This window comes from Sardina pilchardus, chromosome 7, assembly GCF_963854185.1.
Source record: "Sardina pilchardus chromosome 7, fSarPil1.1, whole genome shotgun sequence".
NCBI classification, from domain to species: domain Eukaryota; kingdom Metazoa; phylum Chordata; class Actinopteri; order Clupeiformes; family Clupeidae; genus Sardina; species Sardina pilchardus.
This window is the reverse complement of record NC_085000.1, coordinates 5,172,770-5,198,267: the sequence shown is the minus strand read 5'-3', so window position 1 is coordinate 5,198,267 and position 25,498 is coordinate 5,172,770. Positions and strand designations below refer to the sequence as shown.

At 43.9% G+C, this 25,498-nt stretch overlaps 2 protein-coding genes across 7 annotated transcripts in view; both read left to right on the top strand.

Annotated features, from left to right (window-relative positions):
- The first annotated feature begins 1,196 nt into the window (after positions 1-1,196).
- Positions 1,197-6,712, top strand: dhh (desert hedgehog signaling molecule). Its single transcript, XM_062540388.1, has 4 exons — positions 1,197-1,416; positions 1,713-2,141; positions 4,893-5,154; positions 5,387-6,712. Exons 2-4 carry the CDS (start codon positions 1,794-1,796, stop codon positions 6,223-6,225), a joined length of 1,449 nt encoding a protein of 482 aa, XP_062396372.1. The 5' UTR covers positions 1,197-1,416; positions 1,713-1,793; the 3' UTR covers positions 6,226-6,712.
- A 2,532-nt stretch (positions 6,713-9,244) lies between these two features.
- Positions 9,245-25,498, top strand: part of kmt2d (lysine (K)-specific methyltransferase 2D) — a 40,383-nt gene continuing 24,129 nt past the window's right edge. For 4 of the 6 annotated variants that reach the window (XM_062540397.1, XM_062540395.1, XM_062540398.1 and 1 more), the window contains exons 1-23: positions 9,245-9,851; positions 13,489-13,571; positions 14,080-14,191; positions 15,002-15,204; positions 15,360-15,475; positions 15,576-15,738; positions 15,840-16,011; positions 16,462-16,576; positions 16,877-17,058; positions 17,410-17,585; positions 17,787-18,131; positions 18,292-19,199; positions 19,328-19,438; positions 19,699-19,815; positions 19,907-20,011; positions 20,327-20,508; positions 21,212-21,376; positions 21,562-21,671; positions 21,778-21,819; positions 22,010-22,189; positions 22,529-22,714; positions 22,804-22,926; positions 23,023-23,153. In XM_062540397.1, coding sequence (XP_062396381.1) covers positions 13,523-13,571; positions 14,080-14,191; positions 15,002-15,204; positions 15,360-15,475; positions 15,576-15,738; positions 15,840-16,011; positions 16,462-16,576; positions 16,877-17,058; positions 17,410-17,585; positions 17,787-18,131; positions 18,292-19,199; positions 19,328-19,438; positions 19,699-19,815; positions 19,907-20,011; positions 20,327-20,508; positions 21,212-21,376; positions 21,562-21,671; positions 21,778-21,819; positions 22,010-22,189; positions 22,529-22,714; positions 22,804-22,926; positions 23,023-23,153 — 3,993 coding nt within the window. In that variant the 5' untranslated portion in view covers positions 9,245-9,851; positions 13,489-13,522. Of the gene's footprint in view, positions 9,852-12,681; positions 13,045-13,488; positions 13,572-14,079; positions 14,192-15,001; positions 15,205-15,359; positions 15,476-15,575; positions 15,739-15,839; positions 16,012-16,461; positions 16,577-16,876; positions 17,059-17,409; positions 17,586-17,786; positions 18,132-18,291; positions 19,200-19,327; positions 19,439-19,698; positions 19,816-19,906; positions 20,012-20,326; positions 20,509-21,211; positions 21,377-21,561; positions 21,672-21,777; positions 21,820-22,009; positions 22,190-22,528; positions 22,715-22,803; positions 22,927-23,022; positions 23,154-25,498 lie in introns of those variants that run through there. The other 2 variants (XM_062540394.1, XM_062540393.1) reach the window with 2 other exon arrangements.

Below are 25,498 nucleotides of genomic sequence, written 5' to 3'. Positions count from 1 at the left end.
CAATTACAAACTCTGATAGTACCAAAAGGGTCAGATCAAGCTATTCATGTCAGTTGCAGAATCAGAATAGCATTGACTCTACACTGCTCAAATGAATCATTTGTGAGTCACGGTTTTCTATGTACAATAGTGTTTGATAGAATCTCAGTTTTGTCTAGTTAATCATTACTCAGTCTTGTGGTAAAGGCCAATGATGTCAACTAAACAGATTTTATTTATTTAATTAAGCTTGATCTACAATGAGTCATGATAACTTATCCTTTACAGGACAGTGGATGAAAAGGCAGGGATGGAACCTCCAGAATACAAACCAGATTAAGTGATTTTACTCCCTTGTGTACTTCATTTTTTTATCTACCCCTTCTCTGAGACAAGGCTTCAGAAGAAATGTATCATCTTACAAGAAATGTTTGTGTTTACAGGAAGCTGAAGATGCTTAACATGTCACATACAGTACTTATCCTGGGCAGTTAATTTAAATCTAAATAATTATATGAGTTGCCAATTGTACAGCCTTGCCACATCACTTGGGGGAGGTCATCTTATGGTCTCATCTCTGCTCTTCATTTTCTTCTGTCTCAATTGTGGAAAGTAGGGAGACATTATCATTTTGTATTTTATTACTTTCTGAAACTCAAGCCATTGTTCTGAAGTGGATAAAAATATTATGTTGACAGAATCACTGGGTGTTTCCAGTCAAGAGGTCTTCGGAGCGCTGAGGCCATGTCTTGTGGTTCAGGAGAAAACAAAAGGAGGGAGATTAACCGAGTCCAGAGAGCGCGTGTGTCAGGGCTGCGCTGTCTCTTCAGCAGGAAGCTCTTGTGCAGAGCTGGCTGTGTGTCATAGACCCTCACCTTTAAACTGGTCTATTTATATACTACCGTCAAAAGGCATTTCTGCTCAGTTCATCCCATGGGAAACTACTGTTTCGCAGCAATCTGCCCTGTCCAACCCAAGAAAGTCTAAGTTAGCAGACAGTCACTTACTTTTCAGTGTGTACACGAAATTTGAATATATTTAATAGATTTGATAGAGGTTATAATCAAATACGGTAACTCAGACATGTTAAATGGGGAGGGGGGACTCAGGAGAGGATATTAACGAGAGTTATCCTGTATGGCGCACGAGGTTGAATTGGAGGCGTGTGCGCCACTGTCGCCCTTAGAGCGCGCAGGAAGGGAGGGCAATCTTGTCCGGTCACAAATAAGACCTGGCGGCTTGTGCGAAACGGACAGGAGCCCTCAGTCTCTATTGGAGACTGCCAACAGAGAATAACGAATAGCTTGGCATGACTTGGTGGCTTCAATAGATCGCTGAAGGCAAATCTTTTTTGTTTTAGAGAACTAACGGACACACGAGGGACATGGATCTAAAGGGATGCGTGCCAATTGCTTGTTATGGACCAAAGGACAAGAGGTGATTGGATACCTGTGTTACACCTGTTACCTTTTACGGACGTAAGAGATGGTAACAGAGCAGGACACGCACTAGTTAGTTTACAGTTTACAACACGTGCCTTATGTAGACTAAACAAAAAAGGATGTTGTAGTGTTGTCAATTTGTTTTGAGCAATTAACCTTACTTTTATTTTCTTTTTCATTCAATAGTAATTTATGCGAAGTTGTGTTATGTTACATATTGGGGACATTATCCGTCAATTAAATGTATAACTTTCCATTGAGCTATACATGAAAGATTTTTCTTTTTTTCAGTCGCAGTTGATCATTGATAGGATACTAAACCGTCAGCCATCGAGAGGATATGGACCTAGCTAGAATCAGTGACATCCCAAAATGCCAGCAGGTGTTCTGCGCTGTCAAGTCACGCCAATGACGTTGTCTCCGTGGCATAGGCGGGCACTGCTCGTCTTGCTGTCGGTGTGCACATCCGCATCGCTGTTGGTCCACGGATGCGGCCCTGGACCCGGGTATGGTCCCCGTCCCAGACCGCGCAAACTAATTCCTCTGAGGTACAAGCAGTTTGTACCACCAATCTCTGAGAATAACCTCGGTGCAAGCGGGCGGCCAGAGGGCAAGATTACGCGCGCCTCGGAACGCTTTAACGAGTTGGTGTGCAACTACAACATTCACATCGACTTCAAAGACGAAGAGCACACTCAAGCTGACCGCTTCATGACAAAGGTGAGAAACTCAAGCAGGTAACATTTTGCCATGCTGTATGTGTACTTGAAATGGGCCAACTCAGCTGTTATGATAATGGCCTTGAGTGCCACCAAAGAATTCTACTGCTAAGATTTCTTGCAAAACAATTAGACACAGAATGTGTAACAGTATGTTTTTGTCTCCATGATCATATGTGCAGTCATATGTTTGGTCATGCTTGTAATCTTTAACCAACTGTCTTGCTGAGCAGTGAAACAGTCACTAGCTTTGCTCCTCTGGTCTGTGTATGCGTTTCAGGTAAGTCATAAATGCAGTGACAACTGTATTAACCCCCTTCTGATCAAAAGAGAGTCAGAGTTGTGCATTTGCGTCAAAACCACCAACTTAATGGTCGTCTCCACATTTTTTGCCTGCTCAAATGGAAAGGGAGGCTTTTGAGAGGTTTGATTTCTGGATACAGATGATGGTTATCTAGTGGGTTGTGAGATAGTTCACTGTGGTACCATCCCAGGTTAAGTCACTAGATGCATCCTAATTACCCAGTCAAATGGAACTTTATTGGTCATAATTGTTATGTGTGCTTGATTTCTTGAGGAAATCAGGAAACTCACACAGTGAATTGTCAGAGAGATGGAAACAATGGACACATTGTTGTGCCTCTGACAGATCTCAAAAAGGCCGGTCTCAGAACATAGAGCCAATTGTGTTAAGATCAAAATGTGTTAAGATTAAAATCTATGAACATGCTTAACACATGACATTTTTATGGAGATACATTTGAGAGTAAATAATGATCATACATAAGTTACAAAATATCAAAATTATCTTGTGCTTTAACTGGTCTTGTGTGAGGTACTCTCAAAACGTGTGAAGTGCTATCTCACTTACATTACAGACTTGTGCTGTGATGCTGTTTGCAGAGACTGGCAGTCATAATAACCAGTCCTAACACTAAACTGTCGTCCGGCTTCCAAGTTCCCAGAAATAGTAAATAGAGAGGTCTTATCACAGGCCACTCTATACACTGTGTTCCCACGGGAAGTCTAATCTATGCTGCCTTTCTGAATGATTCTACGTGATGTGTATTTATGATTAAGTGTGAGTGCCCTCCTGAAGCCTGGGCTTAGTATGTGTATATGTATGCATGTGCCCTCTCCTTGAGCAGGCTTGAAAGCCAGCCTTTGTGCATCCTAGGGGAGGCTTTGCGGGGTTGCCTGTGCAAAAATTCTCGCCTGCTGAAGTAATGGCCACCGTTGGAAAGGCCTCTATTGTGGTTCCGACAATGAAACGCCTCTGTCAGACGGCGGCGCAGGAGGAAAATGTCCCCAGTTTGTTTTCTGTTCCTCTCTCTTTCTCACCCTTGCTGTCACATTCCCAAGTGTATGCCCATACATTCCACCCCGCTGGCCTCTCGCACGGGCAAGAGAGAGAGAGAGAGCTGATTCAGTTACTTAACAACCTCATCCTGTCTCTTTCTCTCACACTCTTGCTCGCCATCTCACAAATACAAATACACAAACACACACATACTGCAGGGCGCACCTGAGATTGCTGGTACCTTGAATATAAGCAGTCATGGTGAGTCTGCACATTGTTGTTACGCCACCTACAACTGGAACCAACTCCCAAAAGACAGCCGCTGCGCTTTCGCTTTTAAGGAGAAAAATGCTCTTTTTGACTTGTAAACGTATACCTGGACAATTGCACAGCACTTACTGTACATTATTGTGTTCTTTTATGGCACTACACATTTGTTTTTTCACATTTTTAAAACTTCTTTTCACTTCCTTATCTTTATAGTTTGGGTAACACCTTTAATCCACAAATGGTCTGACACCTGTTTGAATTAGCAGTCTATGGAATGTGAACATCGCTCCCATCATTTGTGTTTGGATTCTAAACTAGGTGACCTCTTTCCACAGATATAGAGTCAAGTTAATAAATCGCTTAATCTAAGCTCACTAAGCTGAGTTCATATAAAAGTAAACATAGTCTTTAGTTAAATATTGATATGCAATGATTAAATTCATGTAATGACTGAGAATATTACAATTGTTACATGTAATTGTTCATATATTGCAATGGATACTCATTGTTTCATACTTTCAGATCTGTACACTTGATGTAACCAATGTGCACAGAAGGACCCAAAGGGCGTTGTTTCAGAAAAAAAATGTATCTCATCCAATGGTAATAAAGGGAATTGACCTTGATTATTCTCTCACCCTGCAGGGATGGCCAAGGAATGTTGGAATCTGGTTACAGTAGCTTTTTCTCTGATTGTTTGGGGAAAGGAGGGGAGGGGGGTGGAGATGGCCTTTACGAAGGCTGAGCAAACAGGAGGAATTTTCATGATGTCAACCAAAGATGTGCAACCCTACAACAACTGATTAGAATCCTGTTGTATAGTCTCAGTCAGTGGAATTTGGCTGGCATTTGTCACCAACTGAATAAACTCTAAAGTCGAAGAGGAAGAGAACTGAGGGCTTTCTCTGTACTGTAAATGAATAACAGGGGATGTCTCCACTTCAGGCGGTTGAGATGGTGACAATCTGTTGATTGGGAAAGATTTACAATATGAGGAAACTAATGGGGTATGGCAAAAAGCCCAAGATGTTACTTGCGAATCAAGATGCAAATTTACTCTCGCATGAAATAGTCATGTGACTACACACAGAGGGCATGTAACTGAAAACAGAATTTGCTGATTTAGTGATACCCATAATTCAACTACATCCTCTTTTTTTAAAATTCCTCCTTATGCTGCAGCGCTGCAAAGACTGTCTGGACAGACTAGCCCTAGCTGTGATGTTGCAGTGGCCAAAGACCAGGCTGCGGGTTACCGAGGCCTGGGACGAGGATGGAAACCATCCATTTGATTCTCTGCACTATGAGGGCCGCGCCGTGGACATCACCACTTCAGACCGCAACACCTCCAAGTACGGCCTACTGGCCCAGTTAGCTGTGGAGGCTGGCTTTGACTGGGTCCATTATGAATCCAAGCATCATGTGCACTGCTCTGTCAAAGCTGGTAAGAGCAGTTGAGTGTATACAGTATATTTGTTCCCAGGATTCATGCAGATTTCTGAAGAATTCTTTGACTGATACAGGGGAGCTCACCCTGCAACAATAATCATGTCTTGAAATGCTCTGTTTTGATGTACAGTAATGCACTCACCTCCCTCGATGCAGCTTTCATTGGTGTTTTTTTTCTTTCTTTCTCACCAACTTTTCTTGACGGCTGTTCTTATTGTCCTCCACAGATCACTCTGTGGCTCTTGAGAGAGGTGGCTGTTTCCCAGGGTCAGCAACGGTAACTGTAGAAGGAGGAGAACAGATGCCTATGTTTTTACTGAAGCCTGGAGACAAAGTCCTTTCCCAGACCGAGTTGGGTCAAACTGTTTTCAGTCGCATACTGCTCTTTCTACACAAGGACTGTGAGAGCAGGTCTTTGTTCTTAGTGCTGGGCACGGAGGATGGTCAAAGACTTACGCTAACACCTAATCACCTGCTCTTTCATTCCTCTTATTATGAAGCAGATCACAGCAAGTACCAAGCTTGCTTTGCCAGCAGAGTGCAGAAGGGAGACTATCTCCTCATTCATGGATCAGGAGGTAGAGTTAGACCATCCAAGGTAACCTCACTCACAGTGGAAGAGCGGACTGGAATCTATGCTCCCCTGACAGAAGAAGGCACTCTTTTTGTGGATGGAGTCCTAGCCTCTAGCTATGCCTCTATGGAGGATCACAGACTTGCCCACTGGGCCTTCGGGCTCATGCGCTTCCTGCTCTCTCTTCCACAGTGGACCCAGGATGTGGAACAAGAGAGCAAGCAAGTCAGAGTGGCAGTGGCCACACACACTGGGCCACATATTTACGATGATGCACAGAAAATAGGCCACACAAGGGGGAATGGGACACTCAAAGTCAAAGGTGTAGGTTGGTATCAGAATAACCACTGCCAACAAAACACACTTTCACTGAAAAACAGTTATGGGGAAACCTGTGAGAATTACAGACCTAAACAGGGTAAAGTTCATTGGTATGCTAGACTATTGCACACCCTTGGGCAAATATTACTGGACCCTCAGATATTCTACTAATAAAACACTTACCTTCTATCAATCTGATGCATTAACATTTATCAAGAATCTAACACTGCTAAACCCCAAACTGACAAAGGACATTGACATTAATGTATATACAATGATTATTTCATAACATAATTCTTACTCAAGTAATATCAGATGTCAGGTGAAAAGTTATCTTCCAACAAGAGGCAGATACTGGTTGCCTACGCCGATATGTAGCCGATGTTCCAAAATAATGATCTAATGAAAACAATATTTTTGAATGTTCATGATATGAGAAAATGTTTTATACAACCATCAAAATCTTTATTTTTGTACTGTTGGATTTGTAATATATACCTATACATGTATCTGCTTAATTATTCACACCATGACCATGTTATTTGTCAATATATTTGTCAGCAAAAAGTACAGTCAAAGCTATTTAATTTTGTAAAAAAAAAATCATAATATGAAAAGATTGTTTAAAAAGAATTAAAAACAAATATGATGTGCTTAACTGATTAACATTTTTGTGATGTTTGTGAGTGTTTGAGCTGTTAGGTGTTGAACAGTAATGAGTTTATGTATACTTGTACAGGACTGCCCTGTGCTGTAGGTCTTTGATATGGCCTATATGTCACGCTTTTGCAGTTATGACTTCTGAAAGGTAGGGTTGGTCTACGTCTAGTTGAGATGTACGCTAGATCTACAGGTTAATACCTTCTTGAAAAGCTCTTTGCACTTATCCTGTTGACTCCTTGAAGTTGAGTTTACAACTAGAGTAGTTAGCAACATGAAATTAGGCATGGTGGTTGTGCAAAGTATGCATGAGACTCACCTGCTTCCTTAAAAAAAATCATCATTTTTGTTAAGGGAAAAATAAACGGCACTTTTACACCCCCTTGTGGAGAACAACGAAAATGGATTGGTGACGTATCGTTTCCGTGGTTGTAGGTCTATGGCATTTTGACTGAAGCAGACTTAGGAGGCCTACGCTTATAATAATAATTATAATTTTAAAAAGGAAAAAACTCAATTAAATGTTGCCATCTAAACCAAAGATAGACAATGCAGCACACAATCTTCTTAGCCTATGCTCTCCTAAATATGCATTGTGTCAAGGTGAATATGGCCCAGTTTGCTCAAAACTGACAGGTTTTTGGGTGAATGCTTGAAAATACTTTTCACAAAATGCTCATATCATTGCACCATACAATGAGACAATATGGCTATAAAGCAAATGTAATGCAAGCAGGCTACAAACTAGGCACTGTGACTCTAGCTTTTCTGATGTTTCACATCACTGTTGTGTTCGTCAAAATACTGTTGAATCATCGTTTTTTCATTTTTGGTCAGATGGTCATCCATCTTGTGAACTATAGGACAAATAATACTGAGATCAAATGGACCTGCTTTTATTGTGTAGTAGCCTATGCTGTAGGCAGCTGTGAAGGTATTCAAGAGGATTATCCTGGAGATAGAGGAGGCAGATGGGCAAGCATTCTCTGAGGAGAAGAGGAGTAGGCCTAGGCTATAGCCACAGTGATCCAACAAGATAAGCCCAATGGAAGACAGAAGCTTCTACAGAACCGCCCATCTATTATCACAAACGGACCAATCATATCCTACTATACTGTACTAGCTATGGTACACATGGGGCCCAAACCTTGCTGTTAGCTAATCCTGGAGAAAGCTGTAACTAATCCTGTCAATGGGACTGGGATATGTAGTGGGTCACCTATGGCCTAGCAATCCTTTCCTCAATTCTTTCACAACTGTGGTCATTGGTCTTATGCAAACTCTCTTTGCATTTAGAATAAATATAACCTACGTAAATAAACAAGGCAAAAAAAAGTACAAAAAAGTCAAAAGAATGACAATTTGTAGCCTATAACAAATACAGGTCTAGATATCAATAACTTCAACTGCACTTGGGCAGGCCCATAGGCCTAAGAAATGAGTGTCAGTAAAATAGGCTAAAAGTGAAACAAGAAATGGGCGAACGTGATTTTAAAAAGGTAACATTTATATTAAAGACTGTAGCCTAATAATCAATCAGTCCCCTTGACAGGGTGTTTTGTGCGCGCATACGCGCACACACAGTTTTGAACATCAGAAGAATCATTGGCTCTGAACAACTCGATTACATTAGGCGATTTCAATTGCATTCACCCAGTTATGCTTTGCAAATACGTCCGAGAACAGAACTCGTTTCTGTGACTGTCAAATCAATGTAAACTGAAGGTGTACAATTGAATTATTTTAAACATAAAAAGAACACCGTTTGCATCGAGAACAGTTTCCTCGATTAGCTTAGCCACCAATGCTCTACTAACCTCAATCTACGCTACTTCCCTGTCGAGAGACGTTATTTTGCCATTTGTCAGCGTACGTACGTAGGAACAGTGTTATGCGAAAGCTAAACATTGTTATGTAGTTATGTTTGCACAAGCACCATTTCATGAATTTCGGTACAGTTAGGTATGATCTCATCCACTGTACAAAACATAGGAAGCATATCTGAGTAGCTAGGATTCGCTGGCCCCTTCTGTTTTTGAACGCATTTCATTAAGACCTACATTTGATGTCCTCTCCGTACGGTGAAGGCTAGCAGCTACAGAATAGGCCCACTGGTCGACAACTGTTTTCCCAAGATAGATTTAAAAATACTTTACACGAGGTCCTCGCGAATGTGTCTGTTGCTGACTGTTAACGCACATATTTTTTCTGCAGACATAACACAGAGATTCATGCTACTTAGCGGGTGGATTTGAGCTGAAACCCAAACCTCTCGTGATGAAGAAAAACACCAACTGGTCAAGTTAAAAAATGTCAAACTAGTACTGTACTGAACTCGAAGTACTTGGGGGCAGAATAGTTCCTATGCTTACAGTACAATGTCAATGTCCTTTACGGCAGCAACAGAGCCTACAAATAAACATAAACAGCTCGAGTTGTAATGCCATTAGCTAGCTAAAGCTAACAGTTGGCGGTGCTACACTACACGCACTCTGTCACTCGCGTGGATGTGTTGTTGAATGGAGTCAAAGTGGCGGTGACTAGAGTAGGACAGTGGCAGAAGTTCAGATGGTAACCACCTATACGCATTAAAATAACCTCGGGTGGTTACAGCTCTAAATGCTTCTTAGATCCTTGGACGACAAGGTTCGTGGTAAAAGCATCAGTCTCGCAAAACTTGCTGCAAGCTGAACTATTCTGCTGAAAGAAGTAAACGTTTATGTTAGTGAAAATTATCGCTAACACTTTATATAGCTAGGATGGCTAACGTTAGCTAGTAAAGCAAACTGGTTGAAATTGTCAGTTTGGCCAGACTGTAACGTAACACTATCTTTTAAAGCTACCTAGCCAGTAAGACATGCTGGGTGGGTGATTTCTGTCAACGAACCTAGTGCTACATCTACAATTCAGATTTCACCATATGATGACCAGGATCAACTCCAACGGAAACTGCTGTCCTATTTTAATAGCTAGCTAACGTTAGCTACCCAGCCGTCGAAGCAACGTTCTAACGTCTAGCTACTTCCCCCATCTGCAACCGGTTAGCTAGCCAAGCTAGCTACGTGAAATGAGACTATTAGAAGCGATCAATGTCTGGATTGTTCTGATGTATGAACATACGAGCATCGCACTGTAAGGTAAGTGTGTACCATATAACATAATGAACTTCTTTCCGGAGTCATTTGTACATAGCCCGCAACAAGGTCTTTCCAAAGTAACTGTTTAAATAAGATAGACAGCTAACGTTAGCTTGCCCACCGAATGAATACAACGGGTTAATTTTGGTTATTGCAAGTCGCCATCCTATCTTGCAGAATTGCCAACATGTTAAGAATGGGTTTACGCTAAAACTTATGTAATTAATGTTCTAACGTTATCTGCAACTCTGCATGACTGAACTGCCCTCGTACGTGTCTGTTGAAACATTACGTTAGATCGTGTAGAAATGTAGTCTGTTGATACGTTCCCTTGCTAGCTGAGCTGGTTTTCGTAGCTAGCCAGGCTACATGTTAATTCAGTTACATTAGTATATGGGACGTAGGGTAGCTTGCGAAATTACTTACATTTGGGAAACTAACAGCAATCACATAATGCTATAATGTTCATTTGTTTGGTTTTGTTCTGTTGTCTCATACGCGAACTACCCGAGTTGCATTCGTCCCAAGAGTGAGAACAGCCATTAGAGAGATTTGAGTTTTGGTTGCTTGCAAGGTCCTTTAGCTGGTCGGATTTATTGGCAATGTTGTCATTGTTTCAGTTCGCCTCAAGTTATATCTGCATTGGCTAAATAGTTTTTAAAAGGGCTAAATAATCATTTTAAGGCTCAAATTAACTTATTATAATAAGTTAAAACATTATATACTGACAATTATATGGGTAACGTTAGTTATCACAACTGGAGTTTGGTAGCTATCAATGGCTAGGCAGGAACAACTCCATGAGACGAGCTGGCTAACTTTGCCTCGAGCTGTAGTAAACACTGTATGTACTTGTTTGACAACACATTATCAGATTTCCCCCCCGAATTGAACAATGATGGTTTTCCCATGTAGTTAGTTTCACGAACGCGTAGTTTGTGAATTGCTAACTTGGCCATACGTAGGCCTGTTTGGGGTGCCACTGGCGCTGAAAGTTGAGAAAATGTCGATAGATAGCTCACAGCTAACATTAAGGTTGGTAAGCTAGCTTGCTTTTGGTCTGGCATCGGTGTCGAGTCGTACTTTCACCAATATTAGATACAAGTGACCTAGATAACATAAAATATCCAGGATTGTGCATTTATGCATTTTATTTATCAAGAATAACAACACAATCACGATTACAACGGTGATATTTCTTGACTGTTGCCTTCAGTAGCCTCAATGAGGCAGCTGAGCCAATGATCACTTTTAATTCTGTCAATTTATGTATAACCTGCTCGCTAAATGTAACGCTAGCTGAAGTTAGCGAGCTAGTCTAAAATTGTACTTGATTGCGTCGTTTACTTGTGAGTGCTGTTTGCCAACGAGTACTCTTTAGTGAAGGAAGGGTAACCTAACGTGGTTTACATGACAAACGCTGTTGTCGTACTTTGTATGTTGTTAACTGTTGTGTCGAACAGAATTAAATATTTTCGACACCCCTATTACAGGCCAATCTGTCCGCGTTGCGAGGCCTTATCAAACTGGTTTGTCCGCGAAATTTCCTGTTGTGTTAGCTCGTCGCGACGATGATAAATCTGGGTTGAGATTCGAGATGTACTAGCAGACTTGAAAGCATCTAATGTTAATGCACTCGAGAATTTGCTAATGTTTTGTGATCAAATGCAATACTGTTCAAGTTGGGCCAAATAGCGTTGATGTTTTATCGAAATTCTAGTTTCATGTATCGCAATGGGCCTTTGTTTTATTATTAGTGGAATGACTTGTTACTGTATAATGATGAACAAGATGGCTCGTTAATTAGGTTGTAATGGCTACCCCTCTTCCCTCAGTCATATCAATCCCTAACATTGTTTTGAACGCCCGTAGTCGGATTTTCCAAACATGCACACCTTGGTACAGGATGTTGTTTCTTTCGAATAAAAGTCGAAGTTTTTCTTCATTACGTAACATTCACAATGTCTTTGTTCATTTTCAGTCTTAAAATTAGTGCATGTATTATTTCTGAAGGTTTAAGTTCTGTTATTGTACAGCAGGTTTCGACAGCGCAGGGAGGAACAATTAAATATGTTTTTATTATTATCAACTGAGAATGCTTAGTAAACATTTGCCCAAAGCATACATTGATAATAAACGGATAATCGAACGCTTTTATTACGATAGAATTACCAGTTCATCGCTGTGTGTGTGTGTGTGTGTGTGTGTGTGTGTGTGTGTGTGTGTGTGTTCGCGCACGGTACACATTTTAACGCCATGCACGGCCTATTTCATAGTAAAATATCTAACTAAAGACATTTGAAAACAAAACAAAAAAAAAACATCCTCTTAATATCGTGAAGTGTAACCAGGTATATTGCAGTGCAGTAAAACCTGAGTGTTAGTTTTTCTGGAGTTGGAGGGCTGATGGGTTTGCTTAGTGTTCCGCCTGCTGAACGATATGGCTTGTGGTCAACTAGGGTCAGGAACGTTGTTTATGAGAGTGATGAAGCAGGTGTGGCGTTAGTGTGGGCAAGGCATATACCTACATGTGTATTTATGACCATATATTACTGTTAGCACGTCAACAATGGTTCTGTCTGCGTGATTTTATCAAACGAAATAGGCTACTGCTGGAAATAGCTTCTGGTGTCGCCTACCCATAATTTGGAAATATGCACGTGTTGTCCCTGAAAAAACAACACATTTAAAGTATTTTTATTTTAACGAATTCACTGTTGCCCTTTAACCATATGCGGAACTGTTAGAAGTCTCTGATGTTTCTACACGGTAATGTCATTGCTGTCACAGGAAGTGTTGCACACGGAAGTTACATTTTCTTTGTGTATCTCGCTTTAGGGTTGTTTTATTTAAAGTAAACATCATTTCAGTTCCGATATCATTTATTGTCATTTTGAAGTAACTTTCGTAATTTAAAAGGGTACATTGGAAGAATGCAACCGAAACAAATTCGTCAGAATACTTTTAATTCGTTGGGCTAGCAACTGACTAGCTATTTATGCAGAGTTTGTTGGCTAACCCCGGTTAGCAGGCTCCACATTAGCCAGCGATAGCAAGGTTGCGCGGCCAACTGGCCGAAGACGCACGAAGCAAATTAAGCTTATTTTATATTTATGGCATATTTAATTCAGCTCCTGGAATACACACGGTTTGCTGACATGGTGCAATAAATGGAGGAATGCGCTTTGTGATGGTCTGTAGTCAAATTCGTATGATACTTTTCTGTGTTTTTGCACTGTCGGAATTTTCCTCGGTGGCTCATGTAAATAACTTTTCTTGTACCACTAATGCATATCTTGCATGGTTTTAACTTACAACATACAGCATGTTTAACGTTTGGGACATAGTATATCTAACGGTGAACCTTAAACATGGATACGTGAGGTTACGAAGTAGTGAAGCATATGTCCCATGCATTTCGTGCCTTTTTACAATGGGCGACTCTGAACAAGTAAATCCCATTAGGGCTTTGAAGCCTTTGTCTTTATTTCTTTGACACATGCAACTTGGTGTAGTTTTTGGTGCACGTTGCACTTGTGCGCATCTCGTACAATTCACCAGTGTTAACGCCCTCCTATTTCTTGCGCGGGTGAGTATTTCACATTTTTAATTCAGTCGGTCCGTGTATGTCTTCCAGATCTCTGCGAAGGAGATCAACTTCTGGAGAAGGTATGGACGAGCAGAAATCAAACTGCGAAGAGAATGATTCTGAAACGGCAGGTATGTGAAGAATATAACAAGTAAAGCAAGAGCGAGTGAAATTGTACAAACTGAAAATGCACAGCTGCCCCAAAATGCAATTCTTTTGGAATAGGTTATCAGTTTAGTCCCCTCCCCCCAACATAACCATGTATAATGTGGTGAAGTGAGCTAGCTGCAAGCTGCACATTGAGATTTGTTTACCTCTTATGCTCCATTCTAGGAACTTTTTTATTTAAAATTGTTGCTATATGTGTGTGACCATAGGCATATCACACTATTGGGTTGTCTCAGCAAGGCCCTTAATGTCGCTTAATAGTTCCCAAGATAGTTATTAAAGCGTATAGTGAAAGTATTTATCCCTACAGAAGATTTTTGCTAGGTGTTATTGTTTCCTTTTCTTTTGTTGGTGTACTTTATTTAGAATGGAATGAGAGGCAACCGTGAATAAGGGAAAGTTTTGGATATGATGGAGCTGCGGTGAAATTGATCCTTAAGTGTTGCTAACGTGTTGCTTCCCTTTCCTCAGCTGATGATGGTGCCCCCCCAAACCCAAGCGTCCTGCCAGAGGGGGAGGTTGATGTCCCTGTTGCCACGGAGGACGCTTCTGACACTACTGTGGAGACTTCCAGTCCACCTGTGTAAGAATGATTAAAAATAATCCATTGAGTTATTGTCATATTTTGAATAGCGTTAACTGTAGGAATGTGACAACCTTTGTGAGTGTAAATGAAAGAGCTTTGCATTTATGTGTTTGCTCACTTTTATTCCTTTGTGGTGGATCATTAGCAGTAAGTCGGTATAGCAGTTAGGAGTGTTAAGGTTGTCTGCAACCATCAACATGTGCAGTGGTGAAATTAGCCATTACATTAATTGTAACTACTAGAAATGTTTATTTATGTTTTGATAGGAAAAGTAAATGGGACTTTTAGAAATGAGACTCAAAATTATATTGTGCTCAAAAATTTCCCTCGGGATGAATAAAGTATCTTAACCTGTTTAAGAGCCTCATAAAGAACAGTTGTGTGCACCGTTTGTCCAAGATGCTATCCGTTCTGCTATATAAGCTTATAGTCGTATCAATTGAACACTGTTGCCTCTGCTGCTAGCCACTGCTAGGTGTACAGGCTTTTGAGAACAGATTTGGGGAGATGTTTTACCTCGATTAGAGCTATTCCCTTTTCTGTCTCGGTTGCATTTCCAATTTATTTTGATAGGCTGAAGCTTAAAGTGCTTGAAGAATAACATAAAACTGCAGCCATTTTAATATGTGCATTAAAACATCACTTGACTTGACTATAAACACCATGGGCTTGATATTATGTGCCTTTTCCACAGCCGACTCCTTTAAAATTTACTCTAGGGTGAATTTATTACTTTTTAATTTATTTATGGAGGAAGACACAAGGGGACGGACAGTGGTAGAATTCATGTCTGTTCTATCTCTGCAGGGAGAGCTCAAGAGCCTGTGCTCTCTGCAACTGTGTGGAGCGTAGCCTGCACGGACAAAGAGAGCTTCGGCGATTTGGGCCCTCCTCCGACCGGCCTGCCTTGGAGCTCCCCGCTCCTGTCTTGCCCGAGGCCGGAAACGACGACCTGTCTTCCATCGGATTCTCCGACTCCAGCTGTCTGGCCTCGCTGTTTGATGACACGGGTATGATCTTGACCTGCCATTACAGTGCAGTGCAGTACAGTTTACTCCATAAACCTCCATTATGTAGGCTCAGTCCTTGGCATGCACATATGGGATGATGATGTTTATATTGTGTGGGCATCCACAAGTGGAGTAATGGGTTCTCTTGGCCACAGGGAGCTGCTGGGTGCACCACTGGTGTGCGGTGTGGTCTGATGGCGTGAGGCAGGCAGAGGGCGAGGAACAGGAATTGGAGAATGTGGATACGGCGGTCATCTCAGGGATACAACGGGTATGTCCCCACCTCAGATTACCTCACCTGTGAAGCTTCCTGTTCCATAGATCCCAAGATTCTGATTATGCTCTGTGTTTATCGTCCTGTCTCGGTGCAGCTGTGTGACTATTGTAAAAGACTGGGAGCTACCATCCGGTGCCAGGCAGACGGGTGCTCGCGGTTTTACCACTTCCCTTGCTCGGCAGCCAGTGGCTCTTTCCAGTCCATGAAGCTTTTAGCCCTCCTCTGTCCGGAGCACATAGATAAGGCAGAGGAGATTGGTGAGTGATTGCATACACTCTGAGTCAGAGTCATCCTTTTATGTTTGTACATGTTATATTAAGCCTGTGTGTGTGTGTGTGTGTGTGTGTGTGTGTTACAGCGGGGGAAGAAGCGCGTTGCGCTGTGTGCGACTCTGCAGGGGAGCTATCAGGGCTGTTATACTGTACGGGCTGTGGGCAGCACTACCATGCGGCCTGTTTGGAGATCAGTGCCACGCCGCTGCACCGCTCAGGCTGGCAGTGTCCTGAGTGTAAAGTGTGCCAGACCTGCAGGTAAGCACAAGCCCCGTCATCCCACTTCTAGACCACAGCTTTCTTCTATTATCAGTAATTTGCCTTGGTCCATATAATTTCAGTACACATTTAAGCTGGAATTAAATAAAGTATTTGATTAAGTGTCCAATTGGCACTTCAGTGAATGCCACAAGTTGTGCACAAATTCACTTTTGCAGGTGTTTTTCATAGCACACAAAGCAATCACAACGTGCCCTGTTAGCAAGATAAATTCATTTGCTTGGTTATGGTATTGGTGAAGTTCTATTTCGTTCTATTTCGCTTTCAGCACCGCCTCTGGCGGTCATCCGACACTCATAGAACCGTGGTTATATGCATAACCTTCGTTTTGATGCCACTGAGTGCATTTGGATACATGAATACATCATCAGAGGGCAAATCGAGACATTTTCACCCTGTTCACAATTATGCTATTCCTCTATTTACTAGACAACCAGGGGAGGACTCCAAGATGCTGGTGTGCGATGCATGTGACAAGGGCTACCACACATTCTGTCTGCAGCCAGCCATGGACTCTGTGCCTCCCGACTCCTGGAAATGCCGGGTAAGAGTGCTTTTGATGTTTTTTAAGGGTATGGTCAGTGTACAGTGAAGGTATACGGTCCTTGCATAGTGACTCATTTGCAGTGCTGGTTTTGTTTGAGCTAAAGCAGTTAAAGCTGCATTAAATGGCTGAGCTGTTGCGATTCTCCTTGGTTTTCTATTGGTCATTTTAAAGTTCATGTACACCATCTGTTAGTCTGTTGCCCTGTTTGACCTTTCTCACTCTTTGCCTCTCTCTCTCTCTCTCTCTCTCTCTCTCTCTCTGCGCCTCTCTTTCTTTCTCTCCCTCTCCTACATACAGAGGTGTCGTATGTGCAGTGACTGTGGGGCGAGTGGGCTTAGCCTTCCAGGCGAGGCCCAGTGGTTCGAGAGCTACGCCGTGTGTGAGGCGTGCCAGCAACGGCGCCTCACTGTCTGTGGCGTGTGCAGTAAGAGCAGTGAACCCCCCGCCACACTGCCACACAGATGCAGCACCTGCCACAGGTCCGTACCCACCATGCCTTTCCACCATGTAGGACAGTTGGGAGGGGGGGGGGGGGAGTAATCCGTTTCCTTATGTGATGATAAGAGTGCACTATCTCGAGCTTGTAATTTTGTCTTTAAACCACATCTTAGAGAATCGCAAAATCATACTTTGTCTTGGGTTCAGGTATAGAACAGGGTTAAAGTCAGGAAATCTGCCATTAAACTCTGTTGGGATTGCTGTTCATTGGCTTGCATTTACAGAATGGATAATGACCATGCAGATTAATGTGCCTTAAGGAGCAATGTGTCCAATGCATCTTGTCCTTAGCTTTTGATTTCTGAATGCCACATTTTCTTTGAACTTTGCAGATGGGTGCACCCAGAGTGTGCTGTGGTCGGCGCGTTGGAGGAGAAAACAGTGTGTGTGCTGTGCCGAGAGGCCGCGCCGGAGGCCCCAGCAGAAGCTCCAGCTCCCACGGCACCAGAGGAAGAGGTGGAGAAGACGACGACGACGACGACTGAGGAAGAGGTTCCCATGGAGCTGGGTGAGTGCTGCTGCTGGGTGTTGGGTGGGGGAGTTTTCATGCACGCTTGTTAGGGTTCAAAAAGCACTGGCCAGAATTCACAGCCTCAACAAAGTGTTGTTGCATTTTGGTGCAGTAAGTGGAAATTTGTTTGTGGCACTTAGAGGGTGATTCTCGGAGGTTTTGCGCTATGGTTGAACTCACTGTCATGTCACTCTGTAGGCACAGACACTGAGGTGGTTGGAACGACAAAAGTCGAGGAAGTGATCATGGAAGAGGGACCTCAGGCTGAGGCCACAGAGGTCCCCTCTGAGTGTGCCGTGGAAACTGACGTCCCGGTGCAATCCGATGCGGAAAAGGAAGTTCCACCAGAGCCCTGTGAGGAGGGACAGACGCCGGCCAAGCCTGTCTTGGAGACTGGGGTTCCCACAGAAACAGCTGTGGAGCTCCAGGTGGATGCGGTGGAAGGCGAAGCCCCCTCGGAGTCCAACGCGGAGGGAGAAGCCACCACTGTCCTTCCTGCTGAAGCTCCATCTGATAAGCTTCCGGTCACATCTGAAGTTCCAGGTAAAGTAGTCCGTCTGTTCAGCACAGTAGCAGAAGTCTCTGTGAAAAAAAACTGCTGCTGAAATAAGCGTGTCACGTTGGCACTGTTTGTTTTAAAAGCTCACTGTGCTCTTGCAGAAATGTGAAGTGCGCTGTTTAACTGTCATGCTTTTGTCAACAGAAGGAAGTGTAAGCGTTGAACAGGAAGCCAGTTGCCTAACTGTTGCCAGCAGCGAGGAGGAGAGCAGAACAGAGGCTGAGAGCCAGCTCATCCGGGACAGCCCAGAGAGCCATGTGGCAGACAGCATGGCTGGAGCTCAGAGCAGTGCAGCAGGGGGAGAACCGGAGAGCCACATGGGTCCGGAGGAGGAGGAGGTCGAGGAGGAGGAGGAGGAGGAGGAGGAAGAGGAGGCTCCTGTGCAAGAGACCGAGGTGACAAAGGAGGAAACATCTGAAGACGTGGCTGTTGCTGAAGCTTCCAGGAAGTCTCCTCCCCGACCACCAACCCCTCCAACCGACAACCAAGAGGCTGAGCCTGTTGCCATGGACACAGAGGAGGCAGGGCCTACGGAGCTCGCCGAGGACTCGCAAGAAGGTGCGCTGGCACCCTCTGAGGAACAGGCTGAGCCGACTCCCTCTCTGCACATGGAGGACAGGCCCGCGCAGTCGGAGGAGGACGAAGAGGCACTGGACGAGGACGAGGAGGCCCTGGCGGAGTCGTCGGCGAAGGAAGAAGACTGCCCTGTGGCGGGCGAGGAGGACGATGACGACGACGACGAGGAGGTCGTGCGGCGGGTGAAAAGGAAGCGGCGGGTGGATCCCCTCGAGGGAGGCTGCAAGCCGGAGCTGCTGCTGGACGAGGCGTCCAACATGAGCCACGGCGACGAGAGCAGCAGCGGCTTCCTGGGCTCCCCGTCCGAGCACGACCCGCACGGGCACTCCGTCGATCTGAGCCTGATGCCGGCTGGCCGCTCGCGCTCCGACTCGCTACTCACGGAGACGGACGACTCTCTGCCGTTCGACCCGCTCAAGCTGGACCGGGAGAAGGTGAGGCGCCGCGGCTCCCCAGGACGCTCCCGCATCAGACAGGTAAGGACCGCCCAGCTCTGCATACTGGGGCGTCTGGAGGGGGGGGGGGGGGGATTGTCTTGGTAGTAACTGTACCAAGGTGTGGAATTTGGACTTGGCGACAACGATGTTTGCTTGTGCTTTCCCAGGGGCGGAGCAGCGGTTTCCCAGGGAAGAGACGTCCTCGTGGCGGTGGCAGTGGAAGGGGCCGTGGCCGGTCGCGTCTAAAAGCCATGGCCTCCTGCATCGACGCCTTCCTGGTACGTTCACGCCTAGCACACCTGCCACTTCTCACGGCTGCTGCTAATAGCAGTTGAAGTTGATCCGTTTGTGGGACTTTCTCTTCCCTTACACCTGTTCATGCACAGATCTGGTTACTAAAAGCTGTGGGTGGGGATTTCTGGTCAGCTGCTACTGTTAAGGGCCTGAGGGAGCTTTGATTTCGTGTAAACACTCTAGTGTTTGAGCCCGCCACCGACATCACTTGTGTCCCCTGAACCTGATCTCTCCTTCTCCGCAGCTGAGTATGACCACAGACACTGGACCGAGCAAGGAAGAGGTGGAGGAGGAGGAAGATGACACCATGCAAAACACAGTGGTGCTCTTTTCAAACACTGATAAATTTGTCCTGCTGCAGGTAAGTTGTCGCTTTGTCGTCTAACGTCATTGGCCCCTTGTTCTTACTGGCTCAGGAGTGTTAACAGTGGAATGGCCTTCTCTCTCTGTAGGACATGTGTGTGGTGTGTGGTAGCTTTGGCAAGGGCGTGGAGGGGCAGCTGCTTGCGTGTGCCCAATGTGCCCAGTGTTACCATCCGTACTGCGTCAACAGCAAGGTAAGCATTCATTCACTGCAACTCGTCCCCTCAGAAGAGTTATACTGATAAGCGGAACAAACCTCTTCAGATTTAATGTCCTAAAATGTATACAACTACAAGATACACCTCACCTCACAAAGTGTCAAAATTGAGTTACTAACATAATCTCATTCATTCATGTCAGATAGCACCGTATAATTCTAAGAGGATGATTATGCCCCCTTACCACAGGGAAACAGACTGCACACATTCACAGATATTACCCATTATGCTCTCTCTTTGCATGAATATGATCGACTATGAATAATGTATGTGACTTTTTTCTATGTGCAGATCACCAAGATGATGTTGCGAAAGGGCTGGCGATGTCTGGAGTGCATCGTTTGTGAGGTGTGCGGAAAGGCCTCGGACCCCTCACGCCTGCTACTGTGTGACGACTGTGATGTCAGCTACCACACCTACTGCTTGGACCCGCCCCTTACCACTGTCCCGAAAGGGGGCTGGAAGTGCAAATGGTGCAGTAGCCCTTCATTAAATAAAACATTTTAGTTTAAATAGTTTTTTAGTTAGAATATTTTTTATTTCTCTTTAAAGGTCTGCTGAAATTGCTTGGTAATCAGTGGTTGGGTCTAGACTACAGAATCAGGGAGGTAGTGAGATCTATAAATTAATTCTTCACATTTGTTTGGGACTGCAGCATATTGTACAAGCTTATTCGTTATTCATGAAGAAAATTGTCGACTTCTCACCTTTGCAGCTGTTAGCAGGTTGAGTTCTAAATTCAGCTTGAGCTTTACAGTTGCCAAAGACAGACATGTCTAATAATCTAGGAGTCTCATTGTATACCATCTTATTTCCACATCAAGCTGGATGCATTATGTATTAAATGGGTGGTGTTAGCGTAATGGCTAAGGAGTGGGGCTAGCATATAGTACAGGCGAGGTGTGTGTTCACTGCCCGGCTTCCACCGCTGTGCCCTTGAACAAGGCACTTAACCCCGAGTTGCTCTAAGAAGAATGGTCCTTAACTGACATGTAAGTCAGTAATATAACTGACCTATGTAAGTCACTTTGGATAAAAGCGTCTGGTAAATGAGGGTATGTAATTGTAAATTAAATGCATTAAACAGGCGTAGAACGTATGAGGTGGTCAGCAGTTCCTTGTGCCCACTGCAGTTGCTCCTCTCTGACCGCTTTGCTGTCTGTGATGCCCGTGCAGGTGTGTGTGCTGCATGCAGTGCGGTGCCAGCTCCCCGGGGTTCCACTGCGAGTGGCAGAACAACTACACCCACTGTGGCCCCTGTGCCAGCCTGGTCACCTGCCCTGTGTGCCGAGAGAATTTCAAGGAGGAGGAGCTACTGCTTCAGTGCCAGCACTGTGACAGGTGAGCACACACACACACACACACACACACACACACAGAGGTTATATTTAAAAATGGAAATGTGATTCATTCATGCACATATGTATTAGGTTGTCTTCCCTGCGACTTAAGACTCCATCACGTTTGTCTGTTAATGTGGTCATCATGGGTCGATTGGTGCATCTCCTGACTTATTTTCCCCACAGATGGGTGCATGCTGTGTGTGAAAGTCTCTACACTGAGGATGAGGTAGAACAGGCATCTGATGAAGGATTTGCCTGCACTGCCTGCATTCCCTATGTGCCCAAGCCTGTGGGTAAGTGAGCGCCTCTCGGTTATACAGAAAATCTCGAAGGCGATTAAAAAACATACGATTTCTGTTGTAGTTTACCTTGTTAATGTATCTTACTTTGCGCCTCCAGTGATTTCCCCCATGATGTCGGCTTTTAAGATCAAAGAGCCGGGTGAGTGTTTCCCACGCTTAGTTGTTGTTCCTTGCCTAGTTCATGTTCTCATGAAGGTTTGTTTTTAAAAATGTTGCTTATGTTTGCAATTTCTCTCTTTGGTTCGAGGAATGCAGGTACACAGTTGATAAAATCCGCCTTTGTTTGTATGTAGTGCTGACCTTGTTTGTGTCTCCTCTCCTCCACACAGAGCCGCAGTTCTACCGTCTGGAAGGCGTGTGGCTGACTGAGTCAGGCATGTCCCTGCTCCGGAGCCTCTCCATGTCACCATTGCACAAGCGGCGTCAGCGGCGCTCTCGCCTGGGCACCCTATGTGGGGATGTCCAGGACAGCCTTGAGCTGAAGGAGGTAGACGGCGAGGAGGGCAAAGGTCAGAGTTCTTCTCCCTACACATGCCTACACTCCTTACACTCTAGCAGAGGTGGAGAAGGCCAGCTTCAGAAAGTAAAAGTCCTACCATGTATTGGCTCTACCTGTCCACAGATGATTTCAGCCAGTTAGAGCAGCAAACTGATGAGGAGTTGTGCTAATTAGAATCAGCTGGTTGAAGTGAATGTTTGGCACAGATATGTGGACGGACTTTCTGAAGCTGGGCTTCTCCACCTCTGCCCCCTAGTGTCAGCACCGTTGGCTTGTCTCTGATTTATGCAGTGCATCCTCAGAAGTGGCCATGAATGCTCATTTGGTTTCTTTAATAATTCTTTCAAAGGTTGTGGAGAGCCAATGGAGTGTGAGCCGAAGCTGGAGGCTCCTGGGAGCCCTGACCGGGAAGGAGGCGCAGACAGGGAGGGAGCAGAAGGAGGCGCTGAGGGGCTGGCGGACCCAGATGGACTCAAGGGAGGAGTAGAGGAGACGGACGATGGGAAGAAGAGAAAAAGAAAACCATACAGGCCAGGTAAGACACGGTCCTGTTGCGTTCACCCCTGCCGAACTGGTGAAATTGATTGTGCTCTCGTGCTCTAATGAACTGGTGTGTGTTGCTAGGAATTGGTGGGTTCATGGTGCGGCAGAGGAAGTGCCACACAAGGATGAGGAAGGGCCAGATCGCTGCTCTCTCAGGGGAGGGAGGAGCAGATGGCCAACCTCATGAGACCAAACTGGAGGATGGTACGGGAAAGCGTTATTTTCTAAACATGTTTTGGGTCAAGGGAGTCCACATAAACAGTTTCTGATGATTTGTTTTGCTTCCCCGCTGCTCGTCAGGTGCACATCCAGACACCCCCATGGATGGACCCCCAGAGGTTAAGACAGGGGAAGGTGAAGGAGAGCAAGCCAAAAAGCGACGGGGGCGCAAGAAGAGCAAGCTGGAAGATATGTTCCCTGCTTACCTGCAGGTACTAACCTCTTTTATATGTTTAAAACCACGCCCTATACCAGGGGTGTCAAACTCCTATTAGGCAGTGGGCTGGATTTGTTGGAGTGAGACCTCGTGGGGGCTGTCATTCTCATGGTCATTATCATTTTTCTACATGGGCATCAGAGTGTTGTTTGATGTTAAGCTCCTTTGCTATACCTACCTATAAGCAAACAAGTACAAATAATGCACTGCTGTCATATACTGCTCTTTCTCTCTTTAAATATCCTACTTCCATCAGTTTTTGCAGCCCCTCTCTCCCTGACAATGGTTTATAGCAGAGGTGTGGACTCGTGACATGACTTTGACTCAAGCACGATTTTGATGACTTGGCGAAATTAGAACCGTATTTTCCGGACTATAAGTCTTTTTTCATAGTTTGGCTGGCCCTGCGACTTATAGTCAGGTGCGACTTATATATGAAATTTAACATGTTTTTGAATAATTCCAAAATGAAAGAGGAGTAAACATTACTGTCTACAGCTGTCTACAGCTACAGATGGGTGGCCATTCACACCTTCTCATCATTAATATTAACATTTTGGCCTGTGTCTAGTTACAGCCTCTGTCTGTTCTTGGTCTTCGATTTTGTGAATACATTTCTGAATAAATGCGACTTGTAGTCAGGTGGGACTTATATATGGCATTATCCTCTTCATGAGGCATTTTTTGACTGGTGCGACTTATACTCCGGAAAATACGGAAATTACTTCCAACTTGACTTGAAAAAACAAGTATTGTGACTAAATGTTACTCATCTGGTGTTGAGTAGGCTATGGCCTTGATGATATTAGCGCTGGTTGGAATGCATAGGTAGTCATGTGTTATTGTAGGCTAACTCCTGCAGGCATGTTTATCCATTCAGCAGATAAACTATTGCACAGCATGTAGGCTATCTGTAGGATACTTGGACGGGAGCAGCACAAACCGTTTCACACAAACGGGGTTTATGCGCTCATACAGCCTCACACACTATTTATGTTTTCAATTTTGTAGACAATGTCTTACGTAGGCCTTTAAGTTTAGAGCAAGAAGGATTCCTGTTGATTTGATCATGTCCATGATGGCACATTTGACAAGACGGTTAGATTAGAATAGATTCAACTGTGTTGTCATTGTGCAGAGTACATAGACGCAGTTCCCCTGTTACTTCTTTCCTGCTCATTTTTGTTGTTGTTTTTAGACAACTGTATTCTAGTTTACCATTGCCTAATTTGCTGACATTATTTTTTCTATTGAGGTAAACATTTTGAATAAGATGAATTTGGACTTTGTATTGAATTCACTTTGGAGAAAAGCGTCTTCTAAATCCCATAGCCGTAGCCATAACCATAACCATAACCATGAAACATGGAAACATTATGACACTGTAAAAGCTATTCACTCACCCATCCAAAATAGTCATCCACACACTTCACTCTTTCACTAGCCTACCCCACTCCTCTCTCAATTAAAGTTGTAGACTGCTGGGACATAGAATTTCCAGCTAGTAAAGTCATTAAATTCAAAACCAGTATTCACTTTTACTTTTCCTCTATAAGAGAACAAAGTATACTCTTGTTTGCCTTTGGGATTGTTATTCCACATTTGAAAAAGTTTTAAAACACTCATAAAGTGTGATACAGTATATTGATAAGAATGATATTGAAAGCATTACTGATTGCATATTGATATGTGGTTGCATAATACAACATATTGGACTTGGACTTGACTCAACAGACTTGGACTTCAGTGTTAATACTTGAGGCTTGTTAATTGACAAAAAGTGACTTTGTCCCACCTCTGGTTCGTAGTGCTAAGTTTAAGCAATGTGTCATGTCATTCAGATATTGCATATGTGGTGGGGTGGTTTTACATGGACAGTTATTTTGTCATTGTGATTAAACTATTCTGAATGGGAAAAAATGTGCCATCTGTTTACATGGGGTACATTCTATTCTGATCAGGTGCTCTAAAGTGCTCTAGAATATGATGGGATAGCCGTTGTAGCTTTGCTTTTGTTTGAGAAACTACAGCAGACAACCTGATTGATTATACATGGCTGTTCAATCGAAAGGCACCACCCCTTCTATTCTGGTTAAAATTCTAATCAGATTGGCAGTTTTATTCTGATCAAGGTGTTTATATGTGTCATTTTTAATCTGGTTCTAATCTGAATAAAAGTGTCCATGTAAACTAAACCTACCTGTTGTTAACCACAACAGGATGTGAATCCTTTGTCTTTTTTCTTCTTCTTCTTCTAATTTTTCTCTTCCTACTTAAAACATCTGGGGAGCTGTGTGAAACTTGCTGGTGGGCCTGATCTGGCCTCTAGGCCTTATGTTT